This window comes from Aptenodytes forsteri, unplaced genomic scaffold (assembly GCF_000699145.1).
Source record: "Aptenodytes forsteri isolate BGI_AS27 unplaced genomic scaffold, ASM69914v1 Scaffold61, whole genome shotgun sequence".
Lineage (NCBI taxonomy): Eukaryota > Metazoa > Chordata > Aves > Sphenisciformes > Spheniscidae > Aptenodytes > Aptenodytes forsteri.
In genome coordinates this window covers 4,691,121-4,715,173 of record NW_008794443.1, presented here as the reverse complement: position 1 = coordinate 4,715,173, position 24,053 = coordinate 4,691,121, and the positions used below count along the sequence as shown (strand labels likewise).

The following is a 24,053-nucleotide window of genomic DNA, read 5'->3' as shown; positions in this document are numbered from 1 at the left end:
GTGGGCCAGCTTTTTTTATGTCTGTCTAAAATTGCGGGTAGTATAACGCTCTACAGGTGGGGCGGGGAGGTAGAGAGGATCATTTAAAAGCCCTTTAAATAATGCACGGGTATTTAATGTGATCACTTCATGCAAATAGTAAGCAGTACTTGTGTTACTGCCTCATTAGCACAGCTCTGTTCCCTCGATCAATATGGATTGTGGCTGAGGCACATTTTCCAGTGTGGTGTCTCTTTTTTAAAAAAAAAATCACTAGTATTGCTCCCTGAGCTCTGTTAAATCCCAGAACCTTATTTCCTTTCTTTTTTTTTTTTTTTTTTTTGAGCCCTTTACAGCTGAAGTGGACTTTGGAACTAGTTGCTTACATTGCCAGTACGAGTTTGTCATACTACTTTCACTTCCTGACTGTCCTGATGATCTGAGAGAGCTTAAATATATCCCAGTACCTTTGAGAATTCATGGAGCAGGGCAGAGAGATTATAGAGAAAGAGAAGAGTGTAGCTAGTGATGAGTCAAGGTAACACCGTTACTGAGAATAAGCAACTATTTTATGTAAAGGGAGTTCTGGTGTCTTTCCAAAGGGAGGACCTCCCGACCCACCTTGGCAAAGTGGACAGTTGGCTGACCTAGACACCGCTGTCTGTAGTGACCGAAATGCTAGCCTCTCACCACTTGTAAAGCGCTCTGAGCATCCTGAGGAAACAGGCATGTATCTGTTAAGCAGTTTGTCCAAGATCAAAGAGGGAGTCCCTGGCTATCTACTAGTTACTGGTCTTCTGCCTTATCGAGTGAAATTCAAGAGGGAGCTACCTTGAAGATATCTGTGAAAACATTGGTGACACGTGAAGAAGCAAGTAGTGGCTACAAGTGTGTTTTCTTGAAATAACAATTTTTCTCATGTCTGATGTTATTGGTTGAACAGTAATGGGTTGGGAATATGGAGTAGATGGGAGTACAGTTCCTCAAAATGCTGAAATCCAATCTTGAAATGCGATGCCTAAATGCTTTCAGTCCTTGTCAGAATTGAGGTTAAAGACTGTGGCGTAATTCAAACTTCTTACTGTTTTGCCTCCTGTGCCTTCTGTCCTGTACCGTAGTTCTTGACTAGCTTGCTTTCTTTCAGAGGCTGACCAAGCAGGAATTCTGGCAGCTGGTGCACCAGAGCTATGGCTCTGAGCTGGGCCTGAACAGTGAGGAAATGGAGAGCTTCCACTCATCGTCTGAGGACAACGGGCAGCCTCGGTAAGGGGAGTCTATAAAGCTTATTGAAATACTCAGGGAGAAGCAGCGTCCTCTTTCTTAGAAATGCTTTTTCCAAAGTTCTGCTGTAGCCTTACCAGAAAGGTTGAGCCTATAGTAAAAGGATGCAAAGAACGGAACTGCATAAACTGAGCATGCATAAAAACTTGTGTTCGTTGTCTAAAATAGTAGGTGCACAGCTGAGGCCCCTTAGAGGAGGGAGATAAGAAGACCTTGTTCTCCCTGGATCTGCTTGGGGATATTAGCAGGATAGCTTAAATAGCAATGTTTTCTCATGGTGGTATCTAGTTTAGGATCTGTATGCCCTTCAACAATATGGAAGGGCTGAATGGAATGGAGCTATATATGATGTTCAGACACTTTTTCCTCTCCTCTGTGGAGACTGAAACACTTGTTTTGCTTTGTTCTGATGTCTGAGGTCTTAGCTTTTTTTTTATATTGTCCTCAGCTTGAATTAGGAAGCTGGAATAATCTAACTCTATGGATTTTTTTTTTTAAACGGTTGCCTTGATTTTTTGGATCAAATGTGAGCTAACTTATGAACTGCCAGTGTCAATCTAATAACAGGGCTTTAATTTTTGTATCTATAAGTAAGTAAGTATGACTCTACAAAACTGAACAAGTAATTTATGTCTCTCTTCAATCCTGTGTTATCTGAGTACGTTTGTTAGAAAAAAAAAAACAAACCTTAAGTTCACTGCAGGCTTCAACAGATGTGGAATTAAATATTCCTGGTTTGTTTTGTTTTGTCTTTTCCCTGTTAAAAATGCATTACTCTGCGGCTCTGGAATAAGGGATGCAGGAAAAAAATTCTTGTCTCAAACTTTCTTAAAACATTTTCTTTCCAAATTTGTTCTAAGCTATCTGTTTCCTCTTTTACCACAGCACTCACTTTCCTTCTGATTCACCAGTGCTTGGTTTTACTAACCTTGTGGTCAGAAGCTGAATCTTCTGAGAGGTGGCTAGGGTGAGGAAAATGGCCTGAGAGATTAATGAGCTGGATGTGGGAAGAACGAGTTGGTAGTTCTAAATATTAGCTGAACAGCCATGGTTTGAATGCAAAGATCACACGAGAAGCTTTCTCAGATTTTTCAGCACTTATTATCTCCAAAGATATCTTCCTTTTTGCTTTGGACAGGTCCAGCATTTGTGATGATTCTGGAGAAAGGGATGAAAAACTACCTAAAATGATTGGTTTAGTTCGGGAACCCACGCTTCAAACAGAAGGGGAGTCACTCAATAGCCACGTGTTGCCAGGAGTAAGTGCTGACACAGCCCTTCTTACTATTTGTAACTGATACGCAAGTTAAGCATATATGCTTGTCTGTAACGCATGCAGATTGTAATTTCTAAAGAAGCCTGTGAGAATTCATGATAGTCTAGAAGGCTTTCACATCAGAAATTTAATATTAATATCTTCAGGTTTAAAGATATCTCTTTAATTTGGAAATGAACAAACTTCGGTATAAGAGAATATTGTTGGTGTGAGTTTCAGCAATGTCCTGTCACTGACTCACTGCATAACCTGGCTAGAATGCTGAGGCTTATGCCTTGGTCTTCCCATCTGTAAAAACAAAATTAACCATGTTTTATTCACCTTCCTAGGGATGATGTGCATTTTTATGCAAGTGCCTTTATGAAAGTAATGCCTTTGTTCACTTCCAATGCTTTCTTGCTTGTGCTATTTGTCATTTAAAAATATCTCCTCTTATACTTCCCCCTCTCCTATACATGAGGTTTATTAGCGGGTAGTTATGCTATGTTATCCTTGCCTTCAAAGGTCAGTTAGTCTGCTGCTGTGAGTATATGAAACCTTTTTTTTTTAATTTAGATTTGTGGAAATGTTTCAGAAGGAAGGGGGGAAAAAAACCCCACACTTGATACAATAAAGATGAGTTTTTCCCTTAATGCCTTGTGTTAATACAAGTGAACAAGCATGGGTGCTTCACTCACGATGTTGCATGAATTTGTGAATGTATTTGGCTGGTTGGGAGGGCAAGCACATTAGCAGCGGTATCTGAGGTGTGCACAGTGTCTAACACAGTTGCTGGGACTCCCCTGTGTCGTTGTAGTCCTGAAAGGTTACAGACCTTTTCTCTTGATTAATAGATACTCCAAGGGAAAGATCTTGGAAAAGCAAATAAAGCACTAAAGCATTTCTTATAAACTTCACTAGGGATGGGTATATAATTGCTGTTTCTGCTTTGGAAAATTTGGGGAGGGAAGAAAGGAGGTGCTTGTAATAGTTTTTGCTACCATATAAGTCTTCTGGCTTTTGTCACTTGCTAAAACTGATCTGGAGGTTAAGCAGGCTTTAAATAGTTTTGCCGAAATCCAAGTTAATGGCTAGAGACTCATACCCAGCAAACAATACTGGTATTTGTCAGATGTTAAAAGCTTAGTTAATTGGATGATGAGTATCCCTCATGGAAATCCTAGCAGTATAAAACAAGATTTTTTTGTAGAGCTGTAAGGGAGGCCTGTGGATGCTGCTGGAATACGTACTGGGTGCCATACCCAGAGATGTCTCTTGCAGGTGCTAAATCTAATTGGGCATGTTGGTAAGCAGTAATGCCTAGGGATTTGGTTTGTACATAAGGAAAAACGCTAGGATTCTCCCTTGAATAAACTGCTTTTTAAAAGTCCTTTAATTACAGTGTAGAAGTGCAATCTTGATAAATGTGTAACTAAACTGTTTAGCTTACTGTTTCAGTGTAACTAAAATACATAACGATTGTGTTCAGCTATATATGTCACTTGGCACTTCTCAAGAATGTCGACACACTCTCCACAACCCCAGGATTACAGCATATGTTGTAGAAGTACAGGGGCAATAGGAAGAGGTAGTAGTGCTTAGAACGTATTTATCAAAAAGCATGGCACCAATGACACAAAATCACCTTCCAAAGACTGGAGAGAAACAGGCTTAACCCCTTTTTTCCTGCTCTGATAGGCAAAGTAAGTTCCAAAGCTCTCTTCAGAGGGAGATCTGAAACGATGGAGGTGTTGGCTATAGTGCTCGGCCTGCCTTAGAAAAAATATTGTCGATAGCTGTCTGTAGTTGATTAAAGAAAGTGCGTGTAACACCAGTCATGGCACGTGTGTTCACAATGTGGGAACCACCTTACTGCCTGTCTGAATCAGCCATCTTCTTCCCTCCACCCCTCATAGGGAGACCTTTGAGCCTTCCAGTCCCGGAGTCTGTTGTTCACAGGTTAAACTGAAAAGCCTTGGCACAGAGCTTAGCAGTACTGGACTAGCTCAGGAGAAAAATGTACATAAAGAAGAAATTACACATCTTTAATTCCAGCTGACAGATCTTAAAATCATTGTTCTTTAGGGGGGGGGGGGAATTCCAGCTGACAGATCTTAAAATCATTGCTCTTTAGGGGGGGAAAAAAAAATAAAGAGGGAAACTGTGTTTGAGTTGATTAGTTATTCCAAAAGCCTCACACGAATTTCTTCTTCCCTGACATCACAAAAGACTTTTTTTTGTAGGAACTGTTGCTCTAGTCTTCTGACTTGAGCCTGACTTTCCTGCTCTATGCATGGCATAGTGGGGCTGCTCTTACACTGCTGGTGGGAGCTCCACCTGTTCACCAGGTCCCTAATCTTCATCAAAATGCTATGAGCATTCCTTGGATTTGTGCTGGATCTGTGTCAATTTTTAGACTGTTTAACCACAACTAGCTGTTTTCTGTCTTCCATCTGTATTGGTAGAATATTTTTGATACTGAAATGTTCGTTCTGTCCTAGTTCCTGTTGCATGACTGAGTATAAATTCAGGAATGGTAGCTCCTTTCAATAGGAGCATTTGTTAATTGATCTGCTTTTCTGACGCAGTCTTCCTTTTTTGACCTTGAGGGAGTATTTTTGCCTGCTTGTACTGCAGTCAAATTCATGTCTGTCTCTGTTTTCCAGCCACCCACCTTCTACTAATGGCCCTCAGTTGCACAAAAAAGTAGATGGTCTTTATTTTGAAAAAAGCCAAGAAGTACAGCAAGTACATGATGACTATTCAAGTAGCGGATGTTCTCGCTTTTTTGAGTCAGTGCTGAATAATCTTTAGGGATGATAGTGTTGCAGATGAATCAGAACTACTCAGTTGAGGAGACCTGATCTTATTTATTATGATCCATGTACTACTGCATATGGGGGGGCTGTACTGCTATTGATCCCAGCTGTTCCACTGGAGGCAGTGGGAGCTTTGAGGAAAGGTTTAGAATGAAAACTATGATTTGTAGCTAATAGCTAAGCTTTTTGGGTGGCATTTTGAGATGTACAAACCTTGGGCATACAGTTTCACTAGAAATAACTTCTTGAAGTGTGCAATGGCACATAAGCTTAGCTGCCGGTTATTATAGTTTAGGGTTAAGAGCTGCATCATTGATTCGGTGACTGATGTTTTGGGGGATGTCCTGCTTCTGTATTGGAGATGGCAAATGATACCCCATTGCTTTGTTCCCGAGAAGTAACATTTTATAGATAGGATGGCTCTAGACAGTGTTTTAAAACTTTTTTTTGTCAAAGGGTAATGGAGCCCTACAAAATAAGAACACCTTTCAAATACATAATTGGGATGATCTAATCTTGCTGAAAAAGGGAGGCCCTGCCTATTTCATTGTGCTTCCCCTCAGGATTGCTGGACCCCTTGCTAAACTGGCAGGAAAAAAACTAACCTGATCAATAAAAAGTAAATAATCTGTGTTAAGTTAATGAATATATAAATGCTAGTGTTGATGCAGGGAAGGGGACCAAACCATGCAGGTGAGTGCAAGGGGCCTGGATGGGTAGTAAACTGTCCCTTTTAAGGCAGCTCTAGGTATGACAGTACAGATGAGTAAGTCTGTCCCTTGTTACCAGGGTAAAATGAAAGTTTGAAATAAAGAGGAAGGGAGGTTTGCTGGGGTAGGGGAACAAAGGAGAAATTTGTGCTTGACTGTGTGGTAATTGAGCAGATGGAACTTGTGGCTTCCTTTATATGGCTTTCTTCTTTGAAAGTTACTTTCTCTTTTTTTAAATGGTCTGTGGTTACTGATGCACTTTTTTTTTTTCCTCTTGATTGTTTCAGTTGGAGGAGTCCCCAAGTGAGAAGCAAATAAAGAGCCCTCTTCCATATTCAGAAAGAAAACCTGTTAAGCTAGTCAGGAGCAGGTCTTTAGAAAAGTCCTTGGACCTGAATGAGAATGAAAATCTTCCAGAGAAGAGCAGTGCCTCAGATAGTGAAGAAGGTAAATCTCTTAACAACTGGGATCTGTAAGACAAACTGACTCTGGTGTTCCATCTCACTTGTGGAACAAGTTAGAGAACTTTCTGATCTTATGAAACTTGTTTGCTCATTTGTTTCACAGAATTGCAGCAAAAACATGTTTGTATCTTAGTTTCTGGGGAGAAAAAAAAAAGTTGTTGGGGGTGTTTAGAATGAAAACAAATTGTGGTTTTGCTTTTTCTCCTTTGGTGGGTAAAGAGCTGCTAACAGCTTAAACTAAAAAAAAAAAAAAAAAAATTCTTAACAATGTGGTGGTGTTTGTTCACTTTCCATGCTCTCACAGGTATTTCAAATATTTTTCTTTCCTTTGTTTTCACTTCCTGGGAACTGAGGGGGAAACATTTCAGACTGTTCTTCAGTTTCTAAAAGATTCCCCCACCCTTCCCACCCCCCTTTTACGCTTCTACTTTCTTAAGGCACATGGGCTTAAATGTTATAGATGGATTGAAGTGAGGAACTCACTGAAAGTCCAGGCAAGACAACTTCCCAGCTTTCAGGAGTGTATTGTGCATATTCTGAATTTGGTCTGAAGATGAAAAACCTTAACATGTATCTTGGAGCAGCTTACACTTTGTGTGCCAACAGAGTTAGTATCTTAATGGATCCTAATATGCCATCCTCATAACTCATACTTCATTACCCAGTACAAGATGAGAAGAAACTTGGATACCGCAGTAGTGTAGAGATTGTTACTTGGCTGTTACATGCTTCCTTTCCTTTTCTCACCGTAGGAGAGAAAAGCATAGCTGTATGTCTCATAGTGGTTTTGATGTGACCGTTTTTGCTACGTCCTGGGGAGAGGGTAAGGCCAGAGCATGCCTTCTGCCCAGGCTGGATGACAGTGAGACTTGTGCTGAGGTCTGTGGGTGCTTGTTCTGTGGTCCCGCAGTAGCCCCTGACAAGTTCTTACTCTCTAAGGTGAGCTTTTCACCTACCATGGGGAACTTTTCTGTGCCAAAGGGCTGTAGTTGTTCAAACAGCTCACTGAAGTTGTGGTGGATGTTCTGTTAAATATCCCAATCTTGGACTCTGTAAATGCCTTTAAAACGAGGTGTGCACAACCTGGGTTGGTTCCAAAGTTGTATGGTCCTGTGCAAATGAAGGACAGAAAAGCTCAACAGTAGCAGTGTGCTCAGTAGCAGCTGAATATTTCTTTCATATGTGAAGGGAGAACTTACTTGCATCACCTGTTGGCGGGAATAGAACAGTTCAGTTAATTGAGGCCAGTTCTTAATCTGGCTGAGAAACTTTGCATCTCATCCTTTCAAACAGAGTTGGCAACTGAAGTTGCTTGCAGGTATCATTATGTTGGGATCACTGAGGTGTCCAGGAAGGCTTTCAAAGTCATGGATCGAATTGGCCGTCTGCAAGTTGTGATTGTTGCCTGAGGATATACTTTATATTCAAATAACTTTCCTTTTGCTCACCTACGCTGCTTCTGTGTTTGCTCGAGTTCATATTCAACTCGATGCATGTCAGGTTGTACCATTTTTGTGAATATACCTACTTGAACAGGCTGCTGCTTATGCCATACTCCTTACACACTTAACAACCTTCACAAATTGTTTACTCCATCACAGGTGTATCTTTTAGAGCAGCAGAAAGATTTTATTTTTTTATGGCAAAGGTCTCCAGTGAAACTGATAGAAAATAGTCCTGTTGTCTTTCATGCTGCTGTTTGCCTAAATGATAGCAGTAAATACTCCCTGTCATCCCTGCATTGGTGATGTTGGGTAAATAGAGCATATTAAACTGGAGTTGTCTCTTTAAAAGAGAACTGACTTCATGCTGCTTTTCTTATTTCTCCTCCATTCCCCAAGACTAGTCTTTTTTGATTCAGAGCAGGATTTCCTAGTCCCACAACATTAATCTTTTTTTCTCAGATTCCCTTCTTCATGCTTAGAATTTTCTTTTTCTTCTGTTTCTGTCCGTTTCCTATTGCAGTTGCCCCATACCCTTACAAGGTGAATGCCTTCATGCAAACGAAACTAGCTTTCCCACATGACAAAGGTTTACCCATGCGATTAACTCTTGTGTCCTCTGGCTCATACCCACGCTGCCCATGGAGGTGTCCTGGCAAATAAGGTGAGGGGCAAGCTCAAGACTGCTGTTCTCCAACTCCGGGTCCACCTGACACCCAAAGCTGGAATGCCAGAGCCTTGGCAACAATAGCTCCCTTGCCCTAAGCAATTCTCACATCGCTTACTGGGGGATGGGGGGTGGGGGTGGGGTGTGGTGTGCGTCTCGCTGCACCACTGGCCTATTGGCCTGCATCTTGGTGCTTTTGTTCGGTTTCATAAATGGGAGTACAAATCTCGAGCCATGACAAATTTTTGGCTAAGCTAAAAATTAATCTCTGCAGTCTTGGATTCTAAATTTCAGAAAACAAATTTTAGTTCAAGCACAGAATATATATTTCCAAAATAGAGTCAGGAGACTGAATTTCCTCAAACAACTCTTTTGTATGTAGGGTTTCTCTATGCAATGACAATGTTTGGCAGCATAAAATCCTTCAAAGAAGGAAGGGGGAAGCAGGAAACTGGAAAACAGTCTTTTCTGTTAGAAAGCTTTGCTGTATATGGGGACATGATAAATTCCTGATCTTGCATAACTTGACAGACTTACTGTATTGTTTCTATTTGTACTAATAACCACCTTAAATGCGTGGTCTGCAGGAGAGCATAACTGCTTGCACTGTAGTGCTGTAGATGGGTACAGTGGTGGCTTGACTTTTCTTGCAGATAGGAATATATGGGGCAGAAAGTGTTTGAAATACAGGGTGGTTGAAATTAGTTCAGCCCTGTTTTGTTTTTTTCCCCAGGATAAGAAATTTTGGATATACAATGTATGTAAGGAAGAGTAGCCCTGTTATCTTGTTGGCATTTTAGTCAAAATACCGAAAGCATGTATTTTGTTGAATATATAACTACCAATTATTTGTTGCTTTGGGGTTTTTGGGATATATGTTTGAGTTACCTAAAGGCAAAAGGCATAAGGGTTCTTTATCTTGCAAACTGGAAAAAGCTAGCATTGTCACACTACTTACTCAGTATCTCCCCAAGTTAATTTTGTACTTAGTTTTTTAAAGTATAGGAGAGCTCTTTGGTAATGGTTAATATTGCTGATGCAGTCTTTAAATAGATGGTGTCTGGAACATGTTCACTCTAGGAATTGGTTTTATTGACTTGATTTCAGGTGTATCTGACTAAAGGCTCCTACCTGCATATTCTTCATGCAGTGTGCAATTTTTCCCCATCCGCAGTGGCATAGAAATCCTCAGCAGTGCCAAGATTTGCATATATACATTTTTTTTTTCTCCTGATCCTTCCCCAGCTCCATGGAGTGGAAGAATCAGTCATCTTATTCATTTGTTTGATAGCCTCTGCTCTTACCGGTTCAGCTTTCTTAATTTGCTTGTGATGTGTGTTTAGCTTCGAGCTGTTGGTTGTTAATGGGAATTTTAAGAACAATTTTTTTTCCTGCCCCTTTTCTCCCCCTCCAGTTTTCCATCTCTCTTCTTGCACTGTATATGTTTTCAAACCTCTGCAATCGCTGCTGCATAATGGTACTCTATTCAAGCATTATTTCACAGCTTGCCTTGCAGTGATGAAAATGACCTTATGAAGTGCAAGGCAACAGTGGGGGAGGGAACAGACTTGCTGTCTTCATGCTGAACCAGGACACTCTGGGTAATGTGTTTGCTTCTGGATTTTTGGGTCCCTAGGGATCCTAACCTAAAGTCAGAATAATCTCGTCTTCTCTTATCAGACAGTAGCTCCAATTAATCTATAAATGTATTCAGGCTAAGAGAGTTAGTGGTTGATAATTGCATACTGCTGAGGGGTTAGAACAGCATTAAAAGTTAAGGAGTTAGATTGATATCTAGATACCTGCACAAAACATTTTGTTCATAAACAGCATTTCTAAGCCAGTCCTAGGTAAAATGCTTGATGTTGCTCTAGTATTGAGATAAATAAAAGGCAGGTAGGTTTACCAGGGTGAGTTAAACAGAAAACAGTAGACAAACGTGCACATTCATTTGTAGCAGTGACGAGTAGTTAAAACTTTCTATTCTGTTCAAATTGCAAGCATGTATACTGTACACTTATTTTTTGCTATGCTACTGTTCCTGCTCACTGCTTCATCTAGGATTTCTACAGATAAACTCTGAGAAGCCCAGATGGAAGTGACTTGAAGCTTGTCAAGCTCTTGGTGTATGCAGCGACTTGCTTCCCATATGTGGAACTCACAGCAGCATTCATACATGCACCTTCCAGACTTATTGTCTGAAAGATTTCCAGGCTTTCTGGAAAAAAAGCTGTTTGAATCCTAGCATTTAAAGTGGCTGATGGACCTGATATATCCACCCAGTTTCAGCTTGGATTTTCTGAAAATACTGCTTTATGTGATAACACCCTTTTTTAAAATTTTGTTTGTTCCAAGAGCTGAGGGATTGTAAGTAAAAACACATTTTTCATGTATCTCAATAGATACTTTCATGCACTTGGCACTTCATTGACTATTCCTTATTAGAGACATGACTAGATAGAAATAGTGTAGGTAAATCAACTACCAGGAAATTTTGTATAGACCTATGGATGCTCTTGCTTAAGACTCAGTACAAGGAGGACAGACCATGCTTGAAGAGTAAAATATCTCAGTAGCAAGGTCTGTACCTTAAGGTAATAATGCATGGGCTTTGTGCGCATCATAAGTTGCTGTGGCTTACCAAATTACCTCACATCAGCAGAAACACAGTAGCTGTCCTTGGGTGTTTCAGGTGAACATGAAGTTGTGTCATTTAGCTAAGCCTCACTGGGGCAAAGGTAACTTGTATTATCTTGTATTTGCTAAGACATAAACAAATAGCTGTCAAAGCTTATCTGATGCATGGTGACTTGATCATGTGTCTGGGCCTTTGTATTTTTTTTAAAGTGGTAACAGATTCCTTGGGCATGTCAAGGTCCAGCTGAGTAAGACTCAACCAGAGTAACTAGGTTTGAATTACCTGGTATCTGACTCCATGCGTGTTAGCTGATGCGCAGTAGGCAAAGGGATGTCAACATCAATATCTGAAGCTTCCTGTCTCTGAGTGAAAGAGGGGAAGTGGGGAGTGCACTCGGAAAGGAGAGGTCTGTAATGTTGCTGTGGTCTTGTTAGCTGAGGTCAAACTTACAGTTCACTCAGACTGCATTTTGCAGGAATTGGGTTTGGCTCTTGAGAGGAAATATAGTGAACGTAAGCTCAAAACCCAGGCTGAATTTCTGGCTTCCCACAGAATGTTTCAGCACAGCAGAATCTGTATTCTAGCATGTAATTACTGCATATTGGCTGGCTAAATAGGCCTCTTAAAATGTGTGCTTGCTTTCTGTCCCACCTTGCAATTGTATAGACTTACAATTGCATAAGCAGAACATGACGTAGCAAAGAAGTCCATCTCTTGTGCGTCACAAAAATATGGCACTCATGCTTCACTTTTGGGGTCATACATTGAAGCTTGATTAGGTCAAAGAACTTTTTTGGAGGCAGGTGTATAATAGGGACTTTTAGCAGGCTAGAAGCAGCACTAGAGTGGAAGTCTGCTCAGAGTCAGAATTGGATTTCATTGGGGACTGTTGTGGTGTTTCATTGCTGCATTTGCATTTATCAATACTGACTGCTACCAAGCAGTACTGTTTTAAGTGCTGTAACCTTAGCCTATAGGCAGTTTGTGAACTATAGCTTGATATTCAAGCTACCTTTGCATTGGTGGCTGGCACTGACCTTTGCTAGCTCTGAGCATTCATTTGTATCAGCTGAAAGGTTAGGCATCGTGACTTCTGTCTTGCTTCCACAAGATTTGCTTTCAGGCTTTTTGTTTTGTTTTAGTGATGTGTGGGGGTGGGTTTTTTTTGTTTTGGCTTTCTGGTAATTATAGCTTAGGATGGATTTGTTTCTAAAGCATAAGCAGATTGAATTGGGGTTGGCATAGGAAACTGCTTGCCCTCCAGGATTATAATTCTATCCCTTATCTCTTGCAAGAGTAGCTGAGATAACCACAAAGCTGAGTCACGCCAGCAACCAACAGGAAGCAGAAATAGCAAAGATCAGTGTTGCAGCCACAGAATGCCACTGGGGCGCTTGGTGGTGGTTTTGAAATAGGGGACGGTGATTAAGCGTCTTGTTGCACTTTTCAGGACTGCAAAATGGAGAAGGGTGCCTGTTGCATTCCTCTTATAAATAGGTTTGGAGGGAAGAACAGTTTGAGGAACTGTTTGGGAGTCTGTACCTGTCTCTTAGACTGTGGACACTACTGGCATTACACATGTTAAAAGCAGAATTCTGAAACTAGCCACAAGTAAGAAGAAAGCTAGTAAGGTTTTACTGTCCTGCTTGCTATGCATGTGTCCTTTGTACAATAGACACACATATTAATGAAGATTATGCTAACTTTTTGTCTTCCCCAATGTTTCCTGTAGGATTAGTAGAATACTGAAGGCAAAACTAAAGGGATGGGACCTTGTGATGTTGATTTATCAATTTATGTTTGCACAGGGAAATGGGGGGGGGTTGGGGTTAGAAAATCAACTCTGGACTTTGCTCCTGAAGACAACCTACCTACCAAATCACGTGCTGCTATCATTACTGAGTTTCTGAGAGTGAGAAACAAATGCTTATGCAAGCTTGGGAAGGATTTGAGCTGTAATAAAGCTTAGACTATTATAAAGTTTCTTCATAATACTCCTCTCTTCTTAACCTGATCTCTCTGCCTTTCCTTAGCAGTGAAGGAGACTGTCTCCGAGAATGATCTCTATGGGAGACTCTTTATAAACAGAGTTTTCCACATCACTGCAGACAAGATGTTTGAAATCCTTTTCACCAATTCTCACTTCATGCAGAGGTTTCTCAATTCCAGGAGTATAGTAGGTAATACACTCTTTCCTCTGTGTTGCAAACTATCTTGAAAATTTCAACCTCTGAGAAATGTTAAATAGGGCTAAGTTGAATTTTAAGTTTCTCCTTGCTTTAAAAGAATTTTGAAGCTTTAAACTTCCACTATGAGAGAGGATATTTAAAGTTAGCCTGTTTGTTTCTGTAGATCAGTCACATTTTGGAGTAAAAACCTTATTTCAGTGCATCACAAAACTGCACCTTAATGCCTGAATTTTGGGTAGGCTATTAAAGTTGATGCATTCTGTGGGGTATTTCTGATTACATTGTGTCCCAGAAATAGTGAAATGTGTATGGCTGGCACACAGGCAAAATTATTGCATCCTCCTAAACGATACTCACAGGCTTTAATTTTCTGGATGAGTAAACTTTATTCACTGAGATCATAAGAACAGAAAATTAAGTCAAAAAGCGTAATATTTATTCAGTGTCAGCTTGGAAGGCAAAGTAGCAAAAGCTTTTGATAATGCTAAGTGAATCTATTCAACTTTAAGCAGATGGGGAATGATATATTTTCATTTAATTGCTTACTCTTCTCCCCACTCTCAAGTCTCTTTCAGTAGACTGAGGTTCAGCTACTTAGTGCCTCACCTTTGTTCATCAGTGAACTACAATTTTCCCTTTTCCTGCAAAACACACAACCATTTGGAATCAGTTTTCAGTCTCTCTCCCCACCACTGTTCTTAAACTGTTAAGATATGAAAAGGCAGAGATAATGCCTTTTAGGTAATCTGCAGGTGAGATTTTTGCGTAATTTCTCATTTAGATGCTGTATCAACCCCTTGGAATAGAGATTCCAGTGGCAATCAGTTGAGGACTTTGACGTACACTGTAACGATTAACAATCCACTTTGTGGGAAGTTCACAACTGCAACTGAAAAGCAGGTACTGTGTGCATGTGTGCGTCTGGTGCCCTTCAAAGCCAGGGAGAGGTCAACTCTACGGTCTGTCAGAGATCTGACCGTGGATTAGACTTCGGTGAGCTGAATGTGGTGTAGTATTTCTAAGGGTAGCTTGCTGCCCCTCTCGCCATTTGTGAGCAAATGCGGATGAAATCAGAGAGGCTTTCTACCCTTACAGATGGCTGTAAACTTGTCCCACAAAGTCTGTGGGGAAAAGTGTTAACATCCCTTATGAATTAGGGGGTGCAAAGATGCAATTAAATGCTCTCAGTGTCCACTTCTGGGCTCCCCAGTATGAGAGAGAGATGGAAAGAGCCCAGTGAAGGGCCACTGAGATGATTGAGGGACTGGAGCATCTCATGAGAAACGGCTGAGAGCTGGGGCTGTTTAGCCTGGAGAAGAGAAGGCTCAGGGGGGATCTTACAATGTATGTAAGTATCTATCTGAAGGGAGGGTGCAAAGAAGATCGAGCCAGGCCTTCACCACCTTCACCACCAAAGGCCACACCTTTCAGTGGTGCCCAGTGACAGGACCAGAGGCAATGGGCACAAACTGAAACACAGGTGGTTCCCTCTGAACATCAGGAAACACTCTTTTATGTGAGGGTGACAGAGCACTGGAACAGGTTGTCCAAAGAGGTTGTGGCGTCTCCTTCCTTGGAGATACTGGAAAGCCATCTGGACATGGTCCTGGGCAACCAGCTTTAGATGGCCCTGCTTGAGCAAGGTTCTTGGACAAGATGACCACCAGGGAAAGGTCTCATAGGTCAGTCTCAAAGAAGAGCTGCGGTCATGAGTTGGTGGCCGGCCTTGTATCTGGTACTTGAAATGGCAGTGGGGAAGTACTGCTGCTGCCTATGTTGGCTCTAGTGGGAGGCATCTTCTCTTTCCCCACCCCATCTATACTTCCCATTCTTAACTGGTTTTTATTGTGGTTGTTCAGGCTTTCTCCCTACTCTAGTTTACTTGGAGTTGGTTGATCTAGCCTAAGGAATTCAGGCTGAAAGGGGGGAGGGGGGGGGAATCGGGTACCATGAATATACCTTCTTATTTTTATTTTATTTTATGGTAGATCCTGCATAAGCAGAGCCAGAAGGGTCAGTCTTATCAGGTGGATGCTGAGGTTCTGACCCATGATGTCCCCTACCATGATTATTTCTACACTGTGAACAGATACTGCATCAGCCGCACATCCAGTCACAAGTGTCGATTACGGTGAGCCTGAATGGTGCACAGTGGGAGGGGAGAAGCCAGAGCATGTATGTTACGGGTTGATGAAGTGTGCTTATCAAAAGATCTACCAACAGCATAGAGAAGGTCAGTTTCTCTTGGAGTTGGGGATCTCTTCTGAAAAATAAGCTTGGTTTATCCTTGTCACATGTATGCTATATTAGGATCTCATTAGTTCAGTGAGAAATGAATTCTTATGTTGACTCTACGAGGTACAGAACTCATCTCCAAGACTGAACTGGGTTCTAACCAGCCTTGTGTTTTTGAGTGCAGCTGTGTGAGTGGGATAAATTGGAACTACCTGAGATGTCTTATTACAAAGTTTCCCAGATATCCTTGCTACGGGCCTGCAGAGGAGGATGGCTTCACAGGAAGGTGCAGGAAAGATGGAACATACCTACCTTTGCAGGGAGGGTACTCAAGCGAATCAGGCTTCATTATTAAACTCTGCCTAAATAGGGGAGTCTTAAAAGGCACTTCCCTTTTCTCTCTCATTTGTTGAAAATGCCTGAAATGATCAAGTTCCACGTTCAGTGCGTTTGTGTGACTTTCTGACTATGTAACCCTTGGTAGTTTTTGTGCTGTCTTTAGTAAGACCTTTTATTTCAAACTTCATCAGTACCCAGGAAAGGAAAGCAAGCCTGGATTTTATTTGGGCTTATCTCAGGCTATAGAATTGCTGAAGACTCCCTCTCTACTGGGACGAGAAGGGAAGAAAGGTCCTTGAACAACTGTTCTGGATGATTTTTTTTTGAGTGAGTCATTCTTCTTCTTTGAGGGCTATATTTGTTTTATCTGAGACACATGGCAGCCCTAGGGTAAGAGCAAAAACCTAGGTTTCAATATGGTGCACAGAGCATGCATGTATAGAACAGAAGGTGCATGGTGATGTTACAGCTGGCTTTATTATACTGCGTTTAAAATGGCTCAAAAACTCTATTTGAAAGATGCTGTTTTGTTAGACTAGAAACACAGTGGGCTTACATTGATTTGGATGATTATTTGAAAACATTGAAAAAAGTGTATTGTAGGATGGTCAGTGTTCTTGACTTAAACAAATCAAGATCACAGGCTATCGTTTTGTCCTTTATAAAGAGCTTTGGGATTCATTCAGTTGTTAGAAGCAGCCCTCTGAAGGGTTCTACTCCAATTCATTTCTATTCTGGATGCATTACTGATTAGCTTGGCCTGGGGAGTGCAAGGCAGGAATGTCGCTTCCCTCTGTCATGCTCACAGAAGGACAGATTTTAATTTCTGTCTACTCAGGGTAGGATCTGAGTACTTGGTGCATGAGTGGTGATAATGAATTTCACCTGCTGTTATTGCGGTGCCCATGTAATACATCATGTGTACACATACAGAGTAAAAAGCGGGACTTTATGATGTGAAAGCCTGAAGCCTATTTTAAATGTATGTTAAAATGAGAACACTTCAGAGGAGAGAAATTCTCTGCTAGTTTGAGTCTGAAGGAAAAAACTTAAAAATGTTTCCCATAATTTGGACATTTGAATGTCCTGAAGCGTTAGCTAGATATGTTGTCTTTGCTACTGTCTGTCTCTTGCCTTGCTTCAGTGTAAGTGCTGCCCAGGTGGAAAGCCAAGGCAGTTCCAGTTGCTACTTCAGATTATGGACATAAGCTTGAGGCCTGCTTCTGATAAGAGGTTTCTGCTATCACTGCGCTACCTAGAGAGCATTCTTTCACTATTGCATTTTGTTTATTAGGGTTTCTGCAGAAGTAAAGTATAAAAAACAGCCCTGGGGCCTTGTCAAGTCTGTAATTGAGAAGAATACCTGGGGAGGAATACAGGAAAACTTCAAACAACTTGGTGAGGCATTTTCTCCTTTGGTAGAGTAAGGAGGCTACCTTTCCTCTGTATGTTTTCATGTCTGTCAAACTTGATTTCTTAAAGAATGGTTTGAAAAGAAGGCAATGCCAAAAAAATCTCCAAGTCAGAAGTTCCTGTCATCAATATATCTGCCAATTCCGGGGTGTAAAAGAAGCCTGGTAGCTTAATGCTAACAAGGAGCTCTTGTATACCTTGTCAGTAATTGCTTTCTGAAGGAAACATGAGGAGCAGCAGGAAAGCTGTTAAAGATAGGCGTGCACAGTTGAAATTAAGTATTTCCTTGATTGTGGGTATGAGAAGAGAAGCAGTGGCACTTGGCAGGTTCCTTGGCTATCTCTGTTAACAGCCTGGCCGGCCACGGCTGCGGGCTCGCAGTCTAACACAATTCCTAGTCTCAGTCTAACAGTGTCTTGAAGTGCTCCTCCAACTGCTGTCTAACATATCGTTAAACAATCCTGCACAGGCTGAATGTACATCATATCTGAAAAGTGTACTAAGTGCCATCTAGCAAATAGGACAGGTAGTATAGGTCAAGGTGTAGTTTGTCAATTACCTGCTTTAAGTTCATTTACTAGAAGATGCTCTTACTCCTCTCACTGCCACCCTCCATATCTCACAATTTAAGTCTTCAGTGCTAGGCTTTTCAGCTTTCCTTTTGAAAGTTCGGTAACCTCATTTTTTCCACTGCAGAATCAGATCTCCTAATGGAGGAATATGCAATTAGTCAGTCCATAGAAGACTCAGGAAAATTAGTTGCCCTGAGACGAAGACGACGCACTTTACACCGGAGTCTGGCAGAATCACTTCCCAAACGCTCTTCCCAACATTCCTCTGGTGACATGGGAGTGGAGTCCCAGGGCAGCATAATAGGTAGGAATTTTTGTATCAAGTGTTTTCAAAAAGGTGTGTGGAAGAAAGCTTAACTCTTAAAATAGTGCAAGAGTAACACTTGCGTGTATGTTAATCTCATTGTCTTTACCTAATTGGTGTGATAGCAAATGCTTTAGTGTGTTCAAGCTTGCATAAAATAGATTTGGAGTATGCATAGTCACTTTCATGATGAGCATCTCATGAAAGCAAACCTTAATCTCACCTTCTGTTTTTAAAACAAACAAACAAAGACCAACCAAAACTTAAAATGCTGCACTGTACCTGCATAGGACAGAAAATTAAATGGGATCAGAAAGAAATTTAACCTGACTTGTGTAAAGTTGCTGAAAACTTGCTTTATTTCTTCAAATAACTGCGCACCCAAGTTGAGTTGATTTAAACTTTGTCACTCACCTCTTGGCACTGTCATCTTGGTTTTGGGGTTTTTTTATGTTAAGGAGTCCATTTCCTGTCTGCTTCTGTAATTTCTGGGTTACTGAAGCATTTATTGCAGTTCCACTGCCCTTAGGCACGACAGACTTGGCCACTAGCATATACAACATTAGCTACACCTACGGAGATATGACTAACATCTGTGCACTAACGTGTACCAGAGAACGGTGGATTTCATGACACAAGCTGACTTGTAAACACTGAAGTAGGAGCAAGTGCTCTTTCCTGAAGGGGGGAGACAACACTGAGTATAGTATTGAGAGAGCATTTGGATCAACAGCATATGTAATGGACTCTTTACCTAACTGAGGTTATTTCCTGATTACTTAATTTTGCTACTGCTGCTCCACCTTTTCAGGTGAGTGTGTCTGTCTCAGTATACGTGACAGCTTTCGTGTATGCTCCTTGTCCAGGGCAGAAAATATGAATGTAAGAAAGTGTTTTAGGAGATCAGGGAAATTATATTTAAAGATCAGCCTGACCACAGTGGTAGGTGATTGCTGCTCAGTTTGGAGAGGACGTGCACACTTCCTGTCCCTCACTAGTGTCTGGCCCCTGTTGTCTGATGACTAGCAGATGCTCTTTCAAAAGGCTGTCATCAGGCCAATATATAAACCAAGCTGGTAAGGGTGGGACAAGTTAAAGGAGAGCTTGGTTTGACACTGGTTGTCAGAAAGACTAATGTGGCCAGGAGAACAAGCAGAAGAGAGCCACTTTGCAGCCTGTCCCTGCTCGTGTGAGACTAGCAGTCTATGTGCTGCATGAGTGTAATGGATGGATTGTAGCCTTCTCAGGCTGTCTGGTTTTAATGGGAACATGCCCCAGAGCTGTGTTCTTCCCAGCATACTGGGGTGGGGGTGAATCCTGCTCCCAATGGAAGAGCCTGACTGGCTGGCTGACTTGTCTGAGATGACTGCAGAAATGCCTTGGTGAATATTGGAGATGATCTTGTGCACCCACATGATCTGTTATTTTTTTCCATCAGAAGCTGTTGAGCTATTCTGTGTGAAATGCTGGGCACTGACGTGTATCTGCAGACATCCTTTAGGAATGTTCTTCAGTACTTTTTAACCTCCTTCTCTTCCATGCCCTATAGGAAGGAAAAGAGATGCTGTAAGTAGGACCACCACCATCATTGTAGTAATGAGTGTCTTGTAAGTACTCACTTGCATTAAAATGTGGCTTGACTCAAGCTCATCTTGATCTTTATCTGTATTTGCCTGAACCTCACTTACATGTTAACATTGCATGTAGCATGATAGAGCCTAACCTAACTTGAATGTGTATATATAGGAGCACGCAGGTATAGGAGGGGAATGGATTGACTTAGGAAGTGACACACGGAATGAAAATGCTGACTTGCCAAACTAGTCTACCTTGCAGGTTTACATATGTCTGAGTCTATAAAAACATTTGTAGAATTTACTTATTCCTAGTTTTAAAAGTTCCAAGAGGAGACAACTGTTGTCGTTCCTATAGGTTGCTAAGAATTGTTTGGGTAGATCTTTATTATCAGTATAGCACTGCCCCACACCCTTTTTCTCCCAGAAGGATTCTCTTTTCATAGCTGTTTTTAGCCCAGATCTTGTTTCTGTAGCATTGCAACCAAAATTGTTACACGACTTGATTTTTCTTCTCTCTACAGTTTGCTGCTCTTGGTCTTGCTGAATATAACACTGTTTCTCAAACTGTCAAAGATAGAGCATGCAGCTCAGTCCCTCTATCATGTCCAGCTTCAGGAAGAAAGCTCTTTGAAGTAAGTTGAATTCACAATCTTTGCTTTCTTTCCTCCTCAGCTTATGTGAGAATCTGGTCTAAAGAAATAGATTTTGAACAATGAAACTTGGTGGTAAGTTTTCAAAAGCTGCTGAGGCTTGCTCCTCTTCTGTGGTCTATGCTGATATCCAGTGACATGTGTGACTGCATCTTGCAGTAATGAATTTCTCCTCTGACAAGCTGTTTTTTGGGGGAGTGTTAACCTTAGCTTGCATTTATCACCCTGCTGTGACTCATCTCCTGTGAGTATCGTAGTGCTGATCACAGAACTGAAATGTTCACTTCATCCTGTGTCAACCAGCATGATCTCAAATGTAATGTTAAAGATTTATTTAGCTTTTTAGCCTCCTTCTGTGAGTCTCCTGTTAAGTTTCCTCTCCCCCTCAAACTTCCATGTTAGGTGCCTTTTGTATTCAGACACATGGAAGAGGCTTGGATGTTGCTTCCTCTCTTGAATATGGTATCAGCAAACAAGTTAAACCATAACCTGATCTTGAGTATGGAAGTGGTGTGGTGACCTCCCATAGTGATGATCTCAGAACTGATTAGAGTAACTTTCTTCATAAGAAGGATCTTGCCCTCTGAAGTGTGAGAACTTACAGTGTAGACGTAATGCGAGCACATTTGTTCTTGGTGGCTGTTGTCTACAAAGGTCTGAAGCAGTATCTTCAAGGCAACAGGGATTGAAATTCAACTGCAGGCAGCTTTTTATGTGGCTTTTGGAAAAGGGTGCTTTTAGCAATGGCAGAGCAATGGTGGCAGAGCGCAGTTGCTTTTAGAAAGGCATGGAGGTGCTTGGTTCATGTTTCTGATGTAATCTCAATCTCTTTCAGCATATCCCCGGAAATGGTATCAAAAGAGGAGATCCCTCAATATGATAAGGAACAGGTTAAACATGTGAAGGGAGTTTTAAGAGACTCAATTGAAATGCTTGAGCAGGTAGGTCTGCCAGTCTTTCCTGGTGATACTCTTTGTTTCTCAACTCAAGTTTCTTCCCTTCTGCCATCATAGCTTTTGTTTGATTTCTTCTGGTCCTAACTGAAGTTTTCATGACTCCTTTACTTGTTTCACCCTAGGCTTGAATTTGGTACAACGGCAGTGCTCATGTTTCTGATGTTTTGGTGGCTTTTTTTTTCCCCTTTTGGACTAAGATTAAATATTCATGTCAATTTTCTTAAACCTGTCAAGTACCTTTATTGGTGAGGTGCGTTGATGCAGTTCTGAATCATGACAAAGCAAACACTGGAGTAATTCAGAACAGATCCTCTTTTCTAAGGAGACTCAAAACATAATGTGAAGTATTTGCCCACCTCATTATGGGGTTTCTTCATTCAAGTTTATCCTGGCTTTTGCTCCCCACTACTCTTCTAGATATTGGCAAGAGCTTCACTTAGCCTTGGTATCAATGGGTCACCTAATCTCCAGTGAAAAACAAATTCTACAGATCTTATGTTTCTGAGAGGCTCCATAGCTATGGAGTTAATCTTCCTTCTTCCCAGTAATTTACACTTCCAGGCTCTTACATAGTACAAACACTATATGAAAAATGAGGTTGTTGAATGCTGTTGCGTGTCTCCGATCCTGAAGTCCAGGACTGGTAAACCCCTAGGCTGAAATTTCAACTCAGTAAGTGAAGGACAGTAAATTTGTACTTTGTTTTTTACTTATAACCTATGAATGTTCTGATTTTAAGTTCTTTTATTAAATCTTAAAACGTGACAGAGAAATTATTAGATTAGGAAAGCTGTGGGGGAGTTCATATGTACCTCTATCCATCACCAGTTTGCTCTGTGTTCTCCCACACACTAAAGGAGGGTAGAAAAAGAAGCCATTTTTGATACTCCTTGTTCAGAGGTGTCTCTACACACAGAATTGCTATTAATCTATTAACCATTTTGATCACAGCTTGAAAAATCTTGAGTGCTGGAAATTTCACTGTAGAAATGAATTTCCTGGTTTCTATGTTTTAAAAAAAAAAAAAAAAAAAATCCTAATTCTAAGTGTTAAACTGCCTTTTGAACAGTGTAAAAAAAAAAAAAAAAAAAAAAAAATTCAACCACCTTTTTCATCCCAAATAACACTTTCGTCTGGAAGTCATCTTAGTGCCTGTTACCTTGTGTTTTCCGAGGGTTGTCAATAATCTAAACACATTTTGTTCACCAAAATGCACTGGGAGGGCTGGGTACTAAAAGAAAATTCATGCTTTGCTGTCATGTTCCTTAGAGTATTTGCTATGAACATTAACTGTGACTAAAAACGAGTGGGGTAGCTTATCTTCCGCACTGTTGTCTGGCGAGGTGTTAAGACTTTATCATACTGGACTGTTAGTAATGATGAAGTGTAAGCTGTTAGGAGACCACAGTAAAAGGCAACTGTTTATAGAAACAGGGAGGAGGAAATTGCATGAAATCTTTAAAAGAAAAGGAGGAGGGAGATGTTATTTTCCTGATACCACTCACCCATGCAGCAGACTAACTTAAGTAATTGGGGGGGGGGGGGGGGTATGATGGTTGTATCTTCACAGCTAAAAAGCTCCCTTTCCATGCTCCAAAGAAGCTTTGACCACTTGAACAAGACACAGAGCAGCAAGACTGAGAGTTAATACCCACGTCTTGAACGGAAGGCTGATGTCGGAAGAAAAGATGCGTGTGTGAGGACTTGTGGGTAGGGATTGTAACTGTCACCTTCGGACTCTTTTTACTGTTTGGCTGAAAAGCTGCAGGGAATAAAGGTTTCTGGAAGAAGTGAGTTGGGTTCTGCATTCCCGTAGCCTGCTGATCCGTCTCTCCTGCCAGCCCTGTATCCGGGGGAGTCTCGCTTACGAACAGTGCAGAGCTCTCAAATCCCGTGGTGAGTGAGTGAGGGCAGTTGTACTGCTGGTTAATGGATCTGCAAATTTCGGAGGAGGGCTTGTCTTTAATGAAATCGCAGCTTTTGTGTCAACTTGAAAAATGACCATCAATGATGAAGAGTGTTTTGGAGGAAAAGAACAGGTAGTGGTTTCACAGCCACAGGATATTTACATGCTTTTTTTTTTTAGTCATGGGGACCTTGTAAAACAAGTCACCATCTCTAAGGATGAGTATTTTTAAGATTAACTAACTAAACAGGAAAATGCTTGATACCTCTTTGCTAAATCTCTCTTGCTTACTGCGAGCTTTGGCAGACTGCCTTCTGCCATATGTTTCTAGCTCTCCCAGAGAAATTTCGGCCCTCGGTATTTTCCCTCCACGAAGGGCTGCTATTCAGTTCTTTAGCATGGTGTGCCCACTGACGCTGAAACACCTTTCCTTCTTCTGGCTTCAAGCTTTTTCTAAGCAGCTTGAGAGAAGGAAGATGAAAATAAAAATTGAAAGCAAGGGAAATGGCAACATCCCTGCGGGCTCAGACCGTAGCTGTAGGGCAGCGCTGGCTGGCGTGGTGCTCAGTCTGTCTCCCAGCGGGGCGAACAGCCGAGCTCCTCTGTCTGCAGCCCAGGGTAGGTTAGGGGGTGCGTGTGGGGGGGCAGGGTCCCGAA

The 24,053-nt window shown here is 41.3% G+C and overlaps 1 protein-coding gene across 3 annotated transcripts in view; it reads left to right on the top strand.

Moving 5' to 3' along the window:
• The window catches only part of GRAMD1C (GRAM domain containing 1C), a 53,524-nt gene extending 30,242 nt beyond the window's left edge, over positions 1-23,282 (top strand). The window contains exons 6-17 of one of the 3 annotated variants that reach the window (XR_658097.2): positions 1,124-1,242; positions 2,399-2,519; positions 6,332-6,491; positions 13,289-13,435; positions 14,226-14,344; positions 15,433-15,575; positions 17,313-17,416; positions 18,128-18,307; positions 19,857-19,873; positions 20,406-20,516; positions 21,370-21,475; positions 23,061-23,145. Coding sequence is in view for 2 of the 3 variants with exons in the window: in XM_009289672.2 (XP_009287947.1) it covers positions 1,124-1,242; positions 2,399-2,519; positions 6,332-6,491; positions 13,289-13,435; positions 14,226-14,344; positions 15,433-15,575; positions 17,313-17,416; positions 18,128-18,307; positions 19,857-19,914; positions 20,406-20,516; positions 21,370-21,475; positions 23,061-23,138 (1,446 nt within the window). In the remaining variant the exon portion in view is untranslated. Of the gene's footprint in view, positions 1-1,123; positions 1,243-2,398; positions 2,520-6,331; positions 6,492-13,288; positions 13,436-14,225; positions 14,345-15,432; positions 15,576-17,312; positions 17,417-18,127; positions 18,308-19,856; positions 19,915-20,405; positions 20,517-21,369; positions 21,476-23,060 lie in introns of all 3 variants that reach the window. The other 2 variants (XM_009289672.2, XM_009289673.2) reach the window with 2 other exon arrangements.
• The last annotated feature ends 771 nt before the right edge of the window (positions 23,283-24,053 follow it).